The 20,525-nt window shown below is 35.9% G+C and overlaps 2 protein-coding genes across 2 annotated transcripts; both read right to left on the reverse strand.

Annotated features, from left to right (window-relative positions):
- Positions 1 to 1,059: 1,059 nt before the first annotated feature.
- On the reverse strand, positions 1,060 to 3,006 carry LOC137714430 (extensin-2-like). The gene has a single exon (XM_068453651.1). It carries the CDS (start codon positions 3,004 to 3,006, stop codon positions 1,060 to 1,062), a length of 1,947 nt encoding a protein of 648 aa, XP_068309752.1.
- Positions 3,007 to 15,000: 11,994 nt separating this feature from the next.
- On the reverse strand, positions 15,001 to 20,124 carry LOC137715943 (E3 ubiquitin-protein ligase BIG BROTHER-like). The gene is made up of 9 exons (XM_068455309.1): positions 19,957 to 20,124; positions 18,987 to 19,082; positions 18,722 to 18,891; positions 18,182 to 18,428; positions 17,512 to 17,546; positions 17,121 to 17,165; positions 16,377 to 16,504; positions 15,659 to 15,767; positions 15,001 to 15,550 (listed from the first exon to the last, which is right to left on the reverse strand). Exons 3-9 carry the CDS (start codon positions 18,860 to 18,862, stop codon positions 15,494 to 15,496), a joined length of 762 nt encoding a protein of 253 aa, XP_068311410.1. The 5' UTR covers positions 18,863 to 18,891; positions 18,987 to 19,082; positions 19,957 to 20,124; the 3' UTR covers positions 15,001 to 15,493.
- Positions 20,125 to 20,525: the final 401 nt, after the last annotated feature.

Genomic DNA, 20,525 nt, shown 5'->3' on the forward strand with positions numbered 1-20,525 from the left:
TAGTCATTAATCTAATTAATGGGGCCCAATATATTAATAAATAAATATTTAACACATCCTTGGAAAAGAAAAAGATTTAACATCTATATTCAATTGCCCGCATCGTCAATCAAATAAATTTTGACATATTATATTTGACATCTCCTTAAGAGATGCTCTTATAATAGTTTATACGTATTAGGCCAACATTCATATTAAAATGAAAGGTAGTTCTATTCATACACTTATTTTTGCTTTTTACACTCTCTTATTTTTTGGCCGTCAAAGCAATAGATTAAAGATTAATAGCTACTAATTAATAAAAGTGTGTAAGAAATAAAAGTTAGGGTGTAGTAACACTTTTCAAAACGAATTAGGGTGTCTGTGTGGAGGCCCATGTATGGTTTGGGTTAGATGGTCGATTAAACTATGTAATATAATTATATTTATCAATAAAAAACTAGGTTGAAAAAAAAAATTAAATGAAAAACTAGGGCCAATCTATTAAAAAAATGAAGGACTAGGGCCTTGGGAACTGGGGCTCTTTGACTCTAAACATATATATATCGGTGGACTCAATTGCAGTAATGTTTCAAGAACATGGCGACATTAGGTCAACTCCAATTAACATTTCTTCTAATTTGATTACGTGTTTTGCGTGTTGACTTTTAGTCATGATTTGAAAATCCCGGTAACAATTCAGTTATAATATGCATGGTTATTTGTTTAACATGCCTTATCATGTGCAAGAATAATAGCTACGGTAAACTGACATGCATTTAACTTTTAAACCAAAAGGAACAAATCTAATCAAACAAAAAGTCATAAGTAATGAAATAGAAGATTAAAACACTTTGATCACGTACAAGAAATTAATGTTCTTCACTTTCATTTAATCTCTTTAAACAAGTAGTACAATGAGTTCTTACAACAGAATACAGGAAGGATCTGTTAGACCCTTATTATGCACAAAAATGCACTTGTTTGTGAACTGAATAACGATGAAAAGAAATGGTACCCAATTAACATCCAAAACAAGAAGTTATTCCGACCCTTTCAAATGGCTGTAACCATTAGCTCTTAGTAATGCTTCGGAGGTGGAGGTGACCTGTAGTAGTATGCAGGTGGTGGTGGAGACTTCAATGGAGGAGGTGGTGAGCTGTAGATGTATGGAGGTGGTGGGGACTTTGATGGTGGTGGTGGGGACTTGTAGTGGTAAGGCGGTGGTGGTGACTTTGCTGGTGGTGGAGGTGATTTGTAGTGGTATGGAGGAGGAGGGGAAGGTGACGGTGGAGGTGGTGATTTGTAGACATAAGGAGGAGGAGGTGAAGGTGAAGGAGGTGGTGGTGACTTGTAAACATAAGGAGGAGGAGGTGAAGGTGATGGAGGTGGTGGTGATTTATAGATGTAGGGAGGTGGAGGTGATGGAGATGGAGGTGGTGGTGACTTGTAGACATAAGGAGGTGGAGGTGATGGTGATGGAGGTGGTGGTGACTTGTATACATAGGGAGGCGGAGGTGATGGTGAGGGTGGTGGTGGTGATTTATAGACATAAGGAGGAGGAGGTGATGGTGAGGGTGGTGGTGGCGACTTGTAGATATAGGGAGGAGGGGGTGATGGTGATGGAGGTGGCGGCGACTTGTACACATAGGGAGGAGGAGGTGATGGGGAAGGTGGTGGTGGTGACTTATAGACATAAGGAGGAGGAGGTGATGGAGATGGGGGTGGAGGAGATTTGTAGACATATGGAGGTGGTGGTGAGGGTGATGGGGGTGGTGGAGACTTGTACACATAAGGAGGAGGAGGTGAGGGTGAAGGAGGTGGTGGTGACTTGTACACATAGGGAGGAGGAGGTGAAGGTGAAGGAGGTGGTGGTGACTTGTAGACATACGGAGGAGGGGGTGAAGGTGATGGAGGTGGTGGCGACTTGTAGACATAAGGAGGTGGAGGTGATGGTGATGGAGGTGGTGGCGATTTATAGACATAAGGAGGAGGAGGTGATGGAGATGGGGGTGGAGGAGATTTGTAGACATATGGAGGTGGTGGTGAGGATGATGGGGGTGGTGGAGACTTGTAGACATAAGGAGGAGGAGGTGAGGGTGAAGGAGGTGGTGGTGACTTGTACACATAGGGAGGAGGAGGTGATGGTGATGGAGGTGGTGGTGACCTGTAGACATATGGAGGAGGGGGTGATGGTGATGGAGGTGGTGGTGACTTGTAGACATAAGGTGGTGGAGGTGATGGTGATGGAGGTGGTGGGGACTTGTAGACATATGGAGGAGGGGGTGATGGTGATGGAGGTGGTGGTGACTTGTAGACATAAGGTGGTGGAGGTGATGGTGACGGAGGTGGTGGCGACTTGTAGACATAAGGAGGTGGAGGTGATGGAGATGGTGGTGGAGGAGATTTGTAGACATATGGAGGTGGTGGTGAGGGTGATGGGGGTGGTGGAGACTTGTAGACATAAGGAGGAGGAGGTGAGGGTGAAGGAGGCGGTGGTGACTTGTACACATAGGGAGGAGGAGGTGATGGTGATGGAGGTGGTGGTGACTTGTAGACATATGGAGGAGGGGGTGATGGTGATGGAGGTGGTGGTGACTTGTAGACATAAGGTGGTGGAGGTGATGGTGATGGAGGTGGTGGCGACTTGTAGACATAAGGAGGTGGAGGTGATGGTGATGGGGGTGGTGGCGACTTGTAGACATAGGGAGGAGGAGGTGATGGGGAAGGTGGTGGTGGTGACTTATAGACATAAGGAGGAGGAGGTGATGGAGATGGGGGTGGAGGAGATTTGTAGACATATGGTGATGGTGGTGAGGGTGATGGGGGTGGTGGAGACTTGTAACGGTATGGAGGGTGCGCAGATTGCTTTGGTGGTGGGAAATTGTGGTAATGTTTTGTGCTGTGGGGTGGTGGTGGTGAAGAATAAGTGTAAGGCTTATTAGCAAGCACACTTGTGGCTAAAAGGCATAATGCCACGACATAAAACATTGGAGGCCAATGCCTCGGCTGTTTCGAGGCTATCATTCTCTGGCAATTCAGATGTTATTGCCAGAAAACTGTACTTCGTTCTTAGAACTTGTTTGTGAGTGAGTTGAGTTGCTTTTAAAAGGGTGAGAGCTATCCCCTTTTATAGCATGCAATATATGAAATCGTGGTTGAAAAGACATGTTTGTTTATTCAGTATAACAGGCTGGACTGATGCTTTAAAAAACTTCCATATATGTAACTCGTAGACTTCGAAATGTTTTAATCAATCAAGGTCAACTATTTCGACCAATGATTGTGGGTTCCCACGTATATTTTAGCTTAATTTGTTCTTTCATGGAGGCCATGAACAAGTCAAGTTGCATGGTTGCTAGGAAAGTGTCGTGTGCATGGCTGGATAAGAGTTCAATTGTAAAACCGTGTTAGAAGCATAGGCGGTTGAACTTTTCCCCAGTTATAAGTGTCTCTTTTTGTTGTATAAATATTGAGGCTTCTTTTAACAAAGTTGAGAAGCCACTTTACGACTAATTAGTTGTCGTGGACTAATTATACTTGTGTAGAAGGTGCATCCCTTGAAATGTTCTCACACTGAAGTTTTACTTTATGTACGAAAGAACATAAAAATTGAACGTTTGCGTAATCGAACTTTAAGATCTATATTCTTTTAGAAAACGACAGGATATATATATATATATATATATATATATATATATATATATATATGAAGACTTATTACAACTGCAATGTATTCACATTGCAACTACAAGTTTGGATGAGAAAATTTCAAGTTTCAAGGGATTTAGCTTAAAGACACGAGTCCATTAAGACTTGAAATTTCTTCATCCAAACAGAGCCCAAATTCACGAATCTCATCAGAAACATATATCGTTTTCAATAATTTATGTAAATTAAACATGAAATAGTAATTAAAATTCAGTAGAGACGAATACTAATGAATCGATATGGATCCATATGTATCTCATGGAAAATATGTAATCATTTTTATCATTAATTAAATCGAACATGCATCAGATAGTAGTTTAATTTGAGTGGAGACGAATATTGATGAGGGGTGTGATATTCACACATCATTTTTTACTTCTCACACATCTTTTTAATTTTTTACCATTGGATTGAGTGAATTGAAGAATATCAAAGGGCAAAAATTAATAAAAGGTGTGTGAGAAGTAAAAAAAAACCCTATTAATGAATCTAAAGGCTAGTTAAATCAAGTTTATATTTAATCAACCAATCAGGGAAGCATCGGGAAAAAAAAAACAACATATATATATATATATTATATGTACGAACTAATTTAATCTAAGTCAACTTTTAGGTTCTTTCTTTCCTTTTTCATTAGTTAATTTCTATCTTAATTGAGTTGGAACGAGCATATATAGATAGAACCCTCTTAACCAATGGCGGAATCCAGACAGATGAATAGGTTTAAAGATTTTCATTAAATCAATAGTGTCACAATCCTCGAAAGCATCTGCTTTAGAATTAGCTTCTTGATATAGATACTGTGGGGGCAATATACCGTCGTCCATGTGGTAGTCGATTGGCGAATCTCTTGAATTAATAATGGTCCCAAGTCTCCAAGGTCGTTCCATATCTGAATTAGAACTTTGGTTAGGGTTCTCTTAAAACAAATTAGGGTTAGGTTAGATTTATATTTTTTTTTTTCATACATGAGGTATCCCACCACATATTGGCAAACTAATTTCCCTCCATATGCAGCTCTGATGCTACATGAGGCTACATCCTACTTTCGGTTTCTGGTCAAACGGTACGTCAAAGCAGAACCGATGACCCCAAATGTATTTGTGGGAGTTCAAAGTTGAGTTAGGTTAGAGTTATGTGAAAAGAAAGAAGGTAGAGACAGATGAGGATCAAATTAACAAGGGTGATCGAGTAGGGAGAGAGAGGAGGAGAGGTGGTGGGTGGTGGAATAAGGAAGATTATGATAATAGCACCACTAATCTTGATCTGTCATTGATGGAGAAGTTGACAATGAGAAGGGATCAAGATGAATAATGAAACGATATATATATTTTTTTCCCCTCAAACTTATGATCTCTTAATTAAATTTAACTAGTATATTCATGCTCACTTACTTATTGTCTTATAACTATTTTTTTTTTCTTTTTTCACAATTAATTTTCTTTGTTTCTGTAAATATTAAATTTGCAAGCACAATAATGAAATAAAGTAGAATAAAATATATCAGTTCTCTAAGAAATGTTCTCCGGGAATATATATACTTTCTTGTAGTGGATATACAGAGAACGTGCTCTCTAGTCTCCAAGTTGCAGTTGCCTACGGTGGGCACCAGACAACATATAGATTGGTGAATTTGGTGTGCAATGTTGGCCATCATCTCTTTCAATTTGTTTTTTTAATTAAGTCAAAGCGAATTCATCATTTCTTTCATCTCCCTTCTTATGCGGGTTTAACACTTGATCTCTAGGTTTCCTTGAAATCCTTCTGAAACTGAAAGCTTCATTAATTACGTTTTTTCACTAATTTAGAAAAAAGTTACAAATTACTAGTATGTTATTTTTCTATGATTTACTAACAATAGATTATCTATTTCAATATATTCCTTTACACCAAACGAAACCATATGGTCATATCAGTTAGTGCAAAAGATGGATTTACAAGAATAAACACAATTCTTAGCCACCATTGGCTCCTCTGTTTTTTTTAACAAACGAAATTATCTATACTAAGGGGGGAGAAGTAGGCTAAGTCTCACAATGGGTAACAATAATGTGGTTCAAATTCGCCTTTGACAAGAATCAAACCTAAAACATCTTACTTACAAATGAAGAGGAAACCACTAGACCGTAGTACTACGTGACCCTTCTACTGAGTGTTTAATTTTTCTTTTTCTTTTTTGTCGATGTTAAGTGTTTATTTTAAGGTAGCTCATTTTTCCAACTTACCAAATACTTTCAAGTACCTATTCTTTTAGGTTTCGTTTTTTTTACCCTATTATTTTAGCTAGTAACAAAACGTCATAATATTTTCACAATAATGTTATTCTTACCACATTATTATACCACAATCTTATATCACCTTATGTGAAGGCTGAGTTGGACATGCCTTCTCACTTAATTACAATATACTTGGATTTCCATATAAATTTTATTAATTTTAATTAGTTTTCGTTCAGAAACAGATATTAGATTGAATTAATTAAAACACTTCAATTTTCATAGACTTGCACCCCTCGTCCAGTCGTCCTCAAATACTCTTTTCGTCATCCCAATCTCCTCCTCCCTCTTTAAAGTTCCTCTAATTGTCTTGTGCTTCTTCATCCTCCTTCATCCTCTTTTCCAAAACAAATAGAAAGAACATTAAAATAAAAATAAAAAACAAAAGGCCAATTGCAAAAGGAAAAAAAAAAAAAAAAAAGCATAATTAATTTCAATAATTGGCAAGCAATTGCAGCATAAATCTGAGGATTTTTCAAGAACAGTGACCCCATGACCTTCAATCTGATAGAAAACTTGTTCCTTTTGACTCCTTCATCAAAATTTTAAAGATGCATATAGAGTCATTGTTCAATGAAACGATTAGCTAACCCTTATTTTATGACAATAAAAAGGAAAACAAATACGATCAGTTAGAAACCAAATAAAATTGACAAAAAAATTTGAGATGGAGTGGAAAACGAAGCGTCCAACCCAATCAATCCTAATTAGGGTGTTTTAATTATTAATTTTTAATTATAGTAATATATAATAAAACTAAAACTAAAGATGTGGTATGTCCAAGTAAACTGCCACATAAAGTAACATAGAAATTATGGTATAATAACAGGGTAATAATAGTATTACTCATATTTTCATCATGAGAAGTACGGCATTCCCATTATATATCCAAGTGTTTATTTTGTAATTATGCGTACAATATTCCAGTTATATGGGGGCATTTTCTAATTATTCTCATTTATTCTTTGACCTTAAATTCCGGATTCTTTTCCTAAAGATCTTAGAGGTTTCGCGATCGTGATCGTTCATCATACACTGTGCGATTAATTTTCGTTAGGTACTATATATATTTAATTTTAAATTTTAAATTTTGAAATGATTTCTGACCGCATGATGAACGATGAACGATCACGATCATGGGATCGCTAGATTCCTCTGGAAAAGGATCCGGCTTAAATCCATACACATTTTCTGCAGGTCAGCAAAAAATAATCCATGTCTATGTCTCTGCAATTCCTTGATCGGATGATCTCACAAAACCCTAGTCTAGTAAATTAAACAAGTGAAACCAAATCCATCATAGTCGATGAATTTTAGACAGCAGCTCTAAGACAAAATTAGTATGTAAAAGATTGGGAAGAAAGACAACCTGCGTTTCAGGTTAGGAAGCTTGTTGCGTAGACTTTGGAAAATAAAATTTAAAATTGAATATCATATTCGTTTTATTATATATAACTATATTACATATATGAATTTGTCTCTTTTGCCTATTTATTTTATATTAACTTTGACACAAATAACATAACTGTCTTTGGCTGCAATGAGAGAGGATCCTCGTCGGATCCTTTTTGTGAGAATCTCGGAAATCTTTTAATCACATCCGTCCATCATGCATCATGTAATCAGTTTTCATCCGGTAATGTTTATATTCAATTTTAAATATAAAAATTTATAATTATTTTTAACCGTATAATATACGATGAACGGATGTGATTTGAAGATCTCGGAATCTTCACAAAGAGAATCCGGTGAGGATCCTCACTATGCTGCAATACTGTTAGATTAATTTGTAGGGAACTGTTATTAGCATTCCAAAAATCTCATTTTACACTCCTCACAAGTGTATTTTTTTTCTAATTATAGAAAGTTTAGAGTGCTAAATGAGATTTTTAAAATATTAATAATAATCCCCAATTTTTATTATAGTTAAATGTAAGTGGCATCTCGGCGAAGAACGGGCAAAAGGCAAAATGTTACGTGGATCCCAAGTTTATATGCTTATTGCATGACATCAGAGTAGGTAAAGGAGCTGGAACGCAGCCGCACAAATACAGTTTTTATTTTTTATTAAACAGTATCTTTACATTAAAAGGTGAAATGAGTTAACACATAATGAATTAGACATAATAGTTTGATTCGAACTCATCATTTACAGGAATCAAACTTAAAAATTTTCACTTATTAATGAAAAAACATACCACCAAATTGTAGTGTTAAACGACGCACTTACAAGCCGACAAAAATAATTTTTAAAGATAAATGTACCTCTCTTAAGTTTGAATTATATTAACAAGGTAACATGCAATCCATTATTATCAATTAGGAATGTGGGGGTCAATGCAGGGAAGAGCCGAAAGTCAAAGGCTGAAGCCTGCCGGTGTTCATTTTCTTGTTTGTTCGTAACCGTATATGCTGGGTCAGCATTACTCCACATTACTAATTTTCTGTAATATCTTCTTAATCCAATATTTAGTAAAATAATCTAACTGCTACAGAATGCCACCGACAACAAAGAAATTTAGTAAATTGACTATATAAGTACATATAGTGCATAGCTGGTTTATTATTATTATTTTTTTATTTTTTTTATTTTATACTGACCCCTAATATAACTAGTTGACTAATTTGTATAAGAATTTTTGTTACCGACTTATCTAATTAAATTCATGACTAGTTATGTTGTTTTTGGGGACCTTGGAAGCATTAGAATATGAGCTACCAAAAAGGCAAATATTATAGATTAAAAATTCTTTGTTTGCCTTTTGTCTTTGATTTGCTTCATGAGCTTTGTATGAAGTACTTATCTTCATAAGTGCTTGTCTTGAAAGTTTCTTTGTTATAAATATGTAGAAAATTTTATAGAAGACTCGAACTGCATTTGGTAAGCATTTAAAAGTACTTCTTAATAGGAGTGGGTTTGAAAAACCGAAAACCAAATAGAATATTGAACTACAACCGAAAACAATTGAACTAAAAAAAATCAAACCGAACCAAAAATGTTTGGTTCGGTTTCGGTTTTCATGGTTTGGAAACCGAAGAAGCACCTAAATTGGCGTCGTTTTTTGGTTTTGTATAACTCGAAAATGATGTCATTTTTTGTCTGCTTATAACCCTACGCCGCTCATGTCCTTGGTTTTCTTCTGCACCATCTCACTCTCATCGACTCACTGACTCCTCAAAGCCGTTCCAGCGTGTTCAATCTCCTAGGGGATTGGGTGTGAAATCCCCTCCACACCACCCCCCCCACAAAAAAAAAAAAAAAAAAAAAAACTCCTCTAACTAGGGTGGGCACACTGCGGTTTGGTGTGGTTCTACCCTCAAACCGTAACCGAAATTAAAAAAATATCAATGGTTTGGTTCGGGGCGGTTCCATTTAAATTTATTACGAAAACCATACGATTCGTTTTAAACTGGTTTCCATTTGGTTTAAACCAGTTTTGGTTCAGTTCATGCCGGTTTACAATTCCGAATACTAAATCATTCGAGAACCAAATCAAAATGGTATTCAAAGTTTACTTGATTTTTTTTTTTCTTGTGTTTTTGCATGCTTGCATTCAAATACGACTTCTAAAATGGTTATACAAGGTTACAAACAAAAAATATCCTTTTGAAATACTAAATCAAAATGCAAATGTCCTTGACACCAAGCAAATAAAAAAGGAAACATAATTCAAATGTACATATACATTTATAATACAAATTACATACAAATACATCCACTATGCAGTAAGAATGTTAATACGAATACAATAATTTAAATTTAAAAGGGACTTATCAAGAGATTAAAAAAATGCCCAAGAAAAAGGGAAAGAAAAAAGCAAGATGTAACTGAACACATTAAAATCATTCTATTCCAAGAAAGAGATGAAATCAAAACCTAAATGTCAAATTTGGAATTCTAGGAGAGAAAATGACCTCTTTTTATCAAATATGTGCCTTATCTCAATAGGTGAACTATGCAAGTGAATGACCTAATTGAGAAATGTTGTCGCACTAGGTTAAACCTGTTTGGTTTTCACCACTTATTTAGTGACACCTGTATCAGTTATTAAATTTAATTAATTATTTATATTCATGATTCAATTCGGTTCTAAGTTGTTCTACCAACATGAAAACCAGAATCAGAACCGATATGAACGGTTTGGTTCAATTTTTGAACCTATGTTGATTTTTTTTTGTCATCACAGTTTTTTACGATTTATTTTGTCGCAATTTGATTCGGTTTCGTAGTTCCACCATTTTTATGCCCACCCTTACCTCCAGCCCAATTCAATTCACTGGGCTCCAGGGGAATCCAGTTGGTCACCTAGGCAAAAATCGATAGGCCTAGCCCCCCAGGTGGAGTGACACAAGGTTTACGTCACCATGACGTCATTTACTATTAAAAAAATAATAAAAAAATTAATTTAAAAAAAAAAAAAATATATATATATATATATATATATATATAAAAGAAATTATTTGCTCCCACTCGTAAGGGTGGTGCACCCTTACTAACCCAAGGGGCGTAGGGCGTGCTTAATGTTACTTCAGAAGAGTGGTGAACAGATTTCAAATAATATGCCTCACTTGACCAAGGCTCCATCACCTATTAATCGCTTTAATGCCTTGGGCAGTTATTATTCATTAAGGGGATTGAGTTGCCTATAGCCCAGGGGAGGCTATCAACGCTGGAACTGCTCTCAACTTAGTCACCCTTGCAAGCTTCCTCTCGACATTGACCTCACGCACCTCACCGCGACGTCGTCGCTTCTCGATGTCGACCTCGCCCGCCTCGCTGTCACCCCTGCGAGTTTCCTCCCGCCGTCTCGACAACCGACCTCACCCAGCTCGATTCGCCGAGGCATGATTTTGGTATTTGCAAGATGTTTGAGCTTGGTGAATTTTTGTTCTAAAACTATCTACACCATTCTTGTAATATATAAAGACAATTTGTGTATCATTCAGAACGGAAGTATTAATGAAATTATAATAAGAATGGCAAGATAAAGCCTTTGCTCAAGTTTGATGCTGGGATAGAGGATTTAATTAAAAGACTTACTTGGGCTGACCAACTATTGACCCTAGAAATTCCATAACCTATGAGGAGCGCAGGCTAAGTAACTAACGAGCTCACATCGTCCTTCTGTGGATGGTTGTTGATGTGGGTGTGCCGATTCGCTACTGAGCTCAGTCGGGCGAATGAGATGAATGTGATGGTGCGGTAACGAAAGCGCATGCTGACTTCTGCAGCGATTGACTTCGACATAAGAAGGAATACTCTTGGCCTTGGGTTCTAAAACCTGAAGAAAAGGTTTTGCAATTCACTTATAAGTTCATGACCTTCTACATCGGGTTCAGCCTCATCAACTATGTTTATTAAAATATAAGTGTGTCGAATAGGAATCAAGTTGTAGGTAATAGGATTTTTACCACCTGCAAAAGTAAGGATAAAAACATTTTAAAATACTTGCAAGAGAATAAGGAAGTTGTAGTATAAACAACTCAAGTAATGTCATTCTCCATAAGGATTGTACGAATCATTTGTATTTAAACAAATCCTTAGCTAATTATTTGAAACAAAGTTTCGAAAAGGTTGATTTTGAAATTTAAAATCACAAAAACAAATTTTAAATAAAAATAATTAAATAATTGGCATAGTAAAATTTACTAAAAGAAAATGGTTTTGAAAATCAATTGAAGCACTAGGATTCCGCCGTCACCATTAACAATCCTATGCAATTTTACTATTTATTTATGAATTTCCACATACATTCTTTAAAGGTTAGATTTTCCTAGTGCATATTTTCCTCGTGATGTTCAAGTGAAAATATATATCTAACATGCAACTTGTTTGATGTTCAGATCAAACATATACATGCAAGACTCATTAAGCTTTGTGAAAACCCTTTGAAAAGATATGCAACCCTTAAGAGCGTGATGTTCGCCTTAAGGGAACTTATAATTGCTAATCACAAGAAGCCCTCCTCAATTTCAGGGTGATGTTCCAAGTTTCCAACATAAATTACATCAAATTACTTGTTTAAATACCCTAATGGTCGTGAATCATTAAGACAATTAGATAGTTTAAACACGGTGATTAATAATTCAAAGCAAGCATGCATCCATTCATAAGTAAATTAATAAAATCACATATTCATTCTAAGGCTCATGGCCTCATCCGAGAAAAAGGACTAGTTACGCAAAATCATAATAAAAACTAAAGAAGATGTCATTAACTAGAAAAATGATTGAAAACACCTTGTAGGTAAAAAGTTTGAAATTCTCCAAAGCTTTACTAAGTTCTCTCCATGTGGCGTATAGAACTTTAATGGCTAAAAAACCTTATTTATACTACTACAAATTAAAATCCTTGGTAGAAAATGATTTTTAAAAACTAGGAAATATAATAGCTAAAGGATAACTTAAAAATACAATCCAAATATGATTAGGAAATCTGCCCATCAGAGAAATAGCTACGTTTCTAGATCTTCAGGACTCCAAAATGACTTGAATTAAAGATAAGAACCTCCTCTTCAAGTTTCAAAAGGAGCCCAAGTCCAAACTCCATCATCTTCCAGCCCAAAAGTCACAAATAAATTTTGTAACTCAATCTACCAGCACCGCGTGCTGGGCACAAATCAATTTGCCACGATCAGATGCTTTGAGAAAAAATTATGAAATTTTGATACAACCTTCTTGACATACTCACAAACCCTCTATAATTGGAATCACTCAAAAATTTCACCGTCTAATTACTTTATGGTCAAAATGGATTCACACGTCCTACATTGAAAATACATAATAAAGCATCAAAATCTCGCCAAAATATACCAAGAATAGGAGAAAATATATAGTATAAAATCGATTCATCAGTAGGGACAGAAGATACTCAAAGGAGGTGAGTGTATTTACGGTAAAAGTGGTTTAGTCGTCTAAATGCTTAACTCTGAAATGCACTTATGAGCAACTGCTTATAGAACACCTCACTTCGCAGGGTATACTAATGAAGTGACCTCTTTCGGTGAAAGAATCAAAGACTCTTTGTTAGCTGAGACTTAGGATAAATAATCAACCGAAATAGAAGTAGTGTTGTTTAACCAAATTGAAATTACTCCTAGGCTGACTAATTCTACAGCTCCAAAGATGTTCAACCAAATTGAATTTTTGCTTACAGAGATTAGTGAAGCAGTTAGAGTTTTTCTTAGAATATGAGAAGGTTTTATGTAGAGTGTTTGTTTGTGTGCTGAGTTGGAGGTCCTCTCTATGTTGTAAAACCGCTTGTATTTATAAGGGTTAATTTCATGATGACCAAGTCTTCTGAGTGGTACAATGCTATCAGGACAATGATTCCTTGGCACTTATCTCATCAAACCCCTTTCCTGCCGAGACTGTATCTCTACCTACTCTCAACCTCTTCGACTTGGACTAGATTTTGAACCTAGTCCCCTTAGATGCTTAATTCAGTCCATATCTGATCAACCATAGGTCTTTGATTCTTGGAATAATTCAAATCTTATCAAAACTCATTCTGATCCTTCAAAATTTCTAATTAATCCAGAACTCGACCGAATTACACCTAAATCTAATCCTTTAGCAATCTCAATTCCACTAGGATTCGTTTCATCTGGACCCAAATCCTTGATTTCGGTTCCAAACACTAAATACACAATCCATTCAACTATGCTATGTTTTTTTTTTTTTTTTTTGGTTACTCCACCCTGAGAATAGTCAAACAAAGAACTCATATTTTTGTTAATCTTCTTTCCTCCCTCTACTTCTGCTAGTTCTATATGTGTCTCCATCTTCAGATAATCACTCCATATTTCCTATATTTTGTTTCCTTCCTTTTCGTTCCAAATGACCAATTTTCAGATTGATATATTAAAAAACTTTAGGTAAAAAAAAAGGAACTGAACCCGTACTGAGTTGGATAAAAAAAGCTTAAACAATAATTTTGGTTTAGTTTTCAATTCCGACAAAAAACTGAACTGATTGGAATCGAAATCACACTTACTTCTTAAAGAAGCACATAACAGAAAACACTTTGAAAATTTGACAAAGTTAGAATAAAAATTACTTTGGTTCTATGATTGAAGGGGCATTTTGCCTTGTCATCGGCCTATTTGGGCCCTTTGTTACAAGTTGTCATGTACAACTTAAATACAAGCCGATCGGCCTAGAAAACCAAAATTAATTGAAGGCCCATTTCAGCATTGTATGCTCTTTTGTTTTACTAAACTTTTTTTTTTTTTTTTTTTTTGAACAGATTTACCAGAAAAACATCCGTAAATGGGTTTAGGATAAATTAATTTACTCATCTCCATTGATTTTTCCAAACTTAAGTTTATGATTGTGTGATCCATTAGATTCTAGCTAGCGAAGTTTTGAGCAATTAAAATTCTTATTAATTGATTATGTATTAAAAGTACTAATAATTCTCCATTTTATGATAACTGGTTATGGTTAATTCGCATGGCTCCCACAAGCTATGAGCAATACCTCGTACTATATCATGGTTACCTAAGCTAAGAAAAATGATACAAAATCAATTTAGTTGGGCTTGCAATGCAATACAATCTCGTTATAATTCATTACTCTTAACCACATTACTAGTGCACTAAAAAAACCGTGTCGATCCCCTAATGTGAATTCTCAAGTCCATATGATTCACATGAATATGATTGAAACTCTTAATCATATTCAAACACTTTGACCGGTGATTCCTAAATCATATCTTAGAGCACGTCGGACTCTTTGCCACAAGTACAGATTCCTCATTTCCTTCTTGTACATTCTCATTCCTTGTTGGTTGAGTTTTTATGTGTACGTCTTTTTTTCCTTCAGTGCAGTTTCTCATGTGGTTTAATCCAAGCAAGGTTTTCTATAAGCTACTCTTTTATACATGCTACATACTCTTGTCCAAAAATTTCTACACATTTCCATCAAGAACATTAATGCACAACTTTCTAAACGCATTCGAAAACAAAATATACATTAGAGACTCTTGTACTGATAACGTGTTATAAAATAAGCATAACATGAGTGCCTGCGAGTGCGAGGTGGGATCCAGTGTGAGAGTAGGCATATACCTTGCATAACATTCAATTCTATGGAGCGAAACTCAAAACATTGTTGCTACCCACCACAATACAAATGAAAAGTTGTAGCATGCACAAATAAGAGGAAGGGAAACTATACCTACTGCAACTAGCTTCCATATTTACAGGATCATTTTTGTACTCCACCATAATTGCGTAACATTACCAAATCACCTGATGTTATGAGTCGATTCTGGAATTTACGAGCAGTTTGTGAAGCTAATGTATATGACAAATGCATAAAACTCATTGAAAACACCATGCACCTCACAGAGCCGCAACACGATCTAATGATCGGAATCCTTCACTTCGTAACATTCTCATTTATTAAAATAGCTCAGACAATGCTTCTACAAACAACGTGGAAAAGAAGCAAACATGCACCTCTGTTAACCAAATTTGAAGAAATTTTTTTCGAGGCTCTCTTCTTTAAGCTCATAGGGCCTCCTATTTTGCGCACTTTGACGCATCACCAAAAACCTCAGTGTAACATATTGGGCAAGCCTGATACAAGAAATACTTGTCAGCTAAAATTGAGGCATTGCTAAAACAACTCCAATAAGTTATAAACACCAATATATTCCTCTTAAAAAATTAACCACAACAGCTTGCCTTGTTGATGCTAAGCCATCTGGTCCCACAACCAGCATGATAGAGGTGTTTGCATGGTAGAGCAATCCGCCGGTCCCCTCGTTTATATTCCATCTGGCAAATCACACATCTACATCCAACAAGGGAATACAAGTAAATATGAAGTACATTTGGAAAGCTGCTCATACAAAAGATGGCCTTTACAATCAACAGATGGCATATGAAATGAAAGGCCTCTCGGTAGGAAGCACAGAAAGATCCCAATAACTTCTAATAGGGGATGGGAACTAAATTGAAAAAATTACTCACCAATATGTAATTATGAGTATTCATCAATTTGAAACCATTAAATTTACCAAAATCCTATCCCATCCAATACTGTTGTCTCTGTATATTTTTCCAAGCAAACCACAAAATTGCATAAGACCCAAGTAGGTCACTGAAGTATGCAGCTGAAGAGCTAAAATCCAATCCCTACTTTTACGCTCCACAGTGCCAATACATGAAAAATCTAAAGTAATGTCCAAAATTTACTTCAACATCCTACCGAAAAATGATCCAACATTTTATATTCTTGTGCAAAGAGAACCATTCGAGACTCATAAAATCATACAACCTAGTACAATACCTACCTTCACTTCCCAAGTAATCAGTGTTCTATATGCTCTCCACAGAACAAAAGTTGTTCTTATCAGTAGATATTAAACTTCCCACTTCTATATTTAAGGGCAATGTATACCTCTCGTCTCGTGATTTCTTTCTCGAGAAAAAGCTGCATTTGTACTTTGAGATTGGAAGCAACGAGATCTGATCTTGGGAGAGACCTCGATTTTGAGTGCCAACCGTCTCACCTAACTCAAGTAATTCCTGAATGTAAAAAACATTTTCAGTAACAATATACCAAATATATGTTAAGAAGCAAAATCATAAGCATGCAAATAAAAGGTTTTTAGTAAGCACTAGATGCTCCCATACAACACAAGACATTACAGACATACAACTACTAAAACTACCATCACAACTCAAGAACATTGTTCTGCTTTAAAAATTCACTCACTAACGATTATATAGTAAGGTCCCCACCATGAATACAACTCTATAGCCAGATCCAACGTCACATTGACAAGTGAAAGTCAGATACTTAAGAAATTTGCAAGAATCTCCTCATTAAGAACAGAAATTACAAAAGGAGCCGTGCAATGATTGTTTAGCACACAAGCAATCCTCCCAAAAATGAAGTAAATCTGTACCACCAAGAAAACATACACAAAACACAATTTAAATTTCCAAGGCTAGGGTGGTAGATGGAATTTGTTCCAGTATAAACCATGGCTAGTGTATCCATTTGTTACCATAAAATCTAAACAATACCTAATCCAGAGAAATGTTAAACAACAATTCAATAGATAAGACGGATTACTTGAAATTATAATACAATTGTGTTATCCAAATTCTCAGGATGAGAAGTGCAATTAGCTCTAACCTCGTAACTCATGATGTCAGGATCAATGTTGTCTTGCCAAATAACCTGCATATTTCACAGAAAATGCTCCAACTTAGTAATCTATTGAGCTCATTTTGTTTCACATAAAAAGTTCGAAAATGATAATGATGTAGAGAAAAATTCCAGGTATAAAAGCTTTGGTTAAGGTATTTTTTGAAGGTATCACTGGAAACCAGGAAGAGGCCTGCCAAGGCTGTGATGATTTACTCATCTAACACTTCCATTCATGTTAAACCAATCAATTTTACTCAGCCTCCAATATAGGTGCCCATGTGCACATTTGTTGCACATACGCATACATGAATGCATTCATAGTTATATGTATATACATACATTTAGAGAAAGACCAAGAGTATGGAGAAATAAATACCTGGTTATCATCGGAATTTTGATGTCTCCGTGGGCCTGAAATGTAAAGGATGATACTTAGATTGATAGAAAATATTCAAGTCTCAAGTGTATAGAAGTGACTTGGAATGGACCAAAAGACATTGGGAGCAAAGAGGATAAAAATGGAGTAAATAGCAGCCACACCAACAACTTTGGTTAGAAACATGTCTGTAGTACACAGTCCTTAAACATTGTAAGTTTATAATAAACAGTCACGGGGTAACAATCAGTGGTGCTACTGCTACCTTTAGGCAACAATACGAAAAATGACAAACTTTATACCAATCAAACAAGTAATTCTTATCTTCTTCCCTAGAGGTATTATATAATTCATCTAACTCTATATGTCACCACTAAGATTACTTATTCTCTATGTCACTGGTTCATCCAGGCCCTGTAATGTTTAAATCCACAATTTAGGAAAAATAGTAATAATAGAGAACGCTATTAGACTTTCATAAACTGTGGAAACTCTAATGCCAGTGAACATACATGGTCACTTATTTGTTCAAAATAATATTTTTACCAGTCTTCAACGCTTCTTACAGAAAAGAGAAAACCGCAGAGCATAATCATGAAACTCCTCACCACCTGCAGCATCCATCCCCACCCCAAGAGAAGAAAGGAGAAAAGCAACACTACTAACTTACATTCTCTGGGGTTGTGGCGTGTAGAATTATTCGCATTTCCTTCCCATTCTGAGTTCACAGCCACATTCTGTTCATTAGTCATTGTTGAAGCGCTCTGCAAATGCCTTCTTTGTTCCCCACTTCTTGGGTCGGGACCATTGATCTCATAAGCATGACCAAACCCAAGATCATAGTATGAAGTAATATTCCCAGGTTCTGACAACCCAAACTTGTAATAATTTGTATTCATTGTTGGGTAAGCACTCTCCTACAAGTGAGAAGGAAATTGAAATTGAAAGAAATTTAAATAGATGAAAATACAGATAAACATTCCAAGGTTCAAAATTTGCATTATTAATGGTATAAAATTAAATAAAAACTTGCTACTTATGACTTATGAGCAATCCTACTATGGAAACCCATATAAACTCCTTTCCGATGATGTACAACAATCCTACAGATCTAAATTTTGGAAACATAATAATTAAAGACTAACTCAACAAATCACCATGATTGGTGGTTGAAAAGAAAACCTTTGCGCAAATATTTAAGGTAAAGTACCTGAGCATGCGAATCGCCTGAAAAAATAAAGTTCACATGTTCATAGGTAAGACCCTCAAAATACTCCATAAAGCTACCCGCTGAGCTATAAGGACAGTTGGTGTAGGTGTAATGAACCTCCATGTGTGGGTTCCAACTCATTTTCAGCGACCACAAGACAGACGAGTAATCTAAGGGGCACAAAGACAATAAAAGAAATGAATATTTTACACTGAAGAAGAGACCATAAGGTTCACAAATAAAACGAATCGGGAGAGATGTAAACCTGATCTTTTGACAAATTCTAGCACCCAATATCATATAAAATAATCCCAGACAGGCAACCGAAAAATGCAATCAAGTTTCTCACTGTCAGAAATTCCTGCAAATCAAAACGAACAATCAAAAACTCTCCCAAGAGAAAAATCGAGTTGCGAATTAACAGACAGAGCACATAAATCAAGAGTTTAAGAATGCAAGATTGCTGAAACAATGAAATCGAAGTTGTTCCAAATTCATATAGCTCCCCTTAGCTTCATACTTCAACCGGCATTAGTAGATCTAAGCAGATGTGTGAAATTATTCATCTCATTACATCTATCTATGGGAAGAATCAAACTCAATTAGTTACGAAAAGAAATTCATTACTAACAATGAATACAGATACAGTTTGCTTGTACTTAATTAGGAAGCCTCCCGTCATTATAGCCGAAATTTTCCTTATGGTTAACTTAACTCTCTAATGGAATAGTTTTTCGTTCAGACAGACACAAAACAAATGGCTAAAACTAAACGAATCGCTATCGAAACCAAGGCATGATTATCACCACAACTAAATGTAAACTGCCGATTCCAACCAGATTGTTTTAATTTACAGATTAGCTAGAAACAAATTCCTAATTACGAAACAGAAACAAATTAAGAAATAAAATCACTAATAATTTGATCCAAACACCAAAAAATTATAAATAATAATAATACTATCATCGCATTTCCTGTACTTCCCTATCAACTTTCTCGGCAACCAAACGCAAAAGGAACGCCGCCAAATCTACCTAATTAGACGGCATTGATCTCAAAGAGCTCCCTAATCACACCAAATCAAGCAAAAACCAAGCCGGACAGCAGAGAAAATCCGAGAAAATGCGACGGAAAATGAGATGGAATGTATCAAACGGATCAGAGAAAGCTAAAACCAAAACAAATTAACCAAAAAATAAAAAAAGATTGAATCAACGAGAGATCAAAGAACCGACATTGCTGGCTCGTCTCCTCAGAAGCGCTTCTTCTTCAGCTTCTGCTTTTCTTCTCTGCTCTCTCTCTAGGTTGAGGTGAGAGAGGATGATGGTGGTGTATTTAGTAAGGGTGATGAGGAGAGAGAGAATCCCGAGTGACTGCCGTGGCTTTATGCAGTGGTTTCAGTGACACGCCAAGTCCGTTTGATGACAGAAGGTTGGGATCTGCTGTCACGCGTCATATGCTAACACAATCATACCTCGCATCGCATGTCTCTCTGAGTCTGTTGTGTTTCGCCCCCACCCACCCAAGTAATGATCCCACTTGCCCTTTTTTATGGACGTAAATGTAGTCATATTTATTCGAGTAGACTAGTTTCTTTCAGGTATCTAGGTTCGAATTTATCCTCTCTCAATAACAATTTAAGTTACTGGTATCTCTTTTACTTATGATGTGCCAAGTTCGAAGTACTAATAGTATACAGACGAATTTTTAGTTTTCATTTTATTTGGTATCTTTAACATAAAAATGAATTAAAAACTAAAATATCTCAAACATGATCTTCTTTCCGAGCAATTTTTAAGTCTAC

Source organism: Pyrus communis, chromosome 14 (assembly GCF_963583255.1).
Source record: "Pyrus communis chromosome 14, drPyrComm1.1, whole genome shotgun sequence".
In the NCBI taxonomy this organism is placed as follows: Eukaryota; Viridiplantae; Streptophyta; class Magnoliopsida; order Rosales; family Rosaceae; genus Pyrus; species Pyrus communis.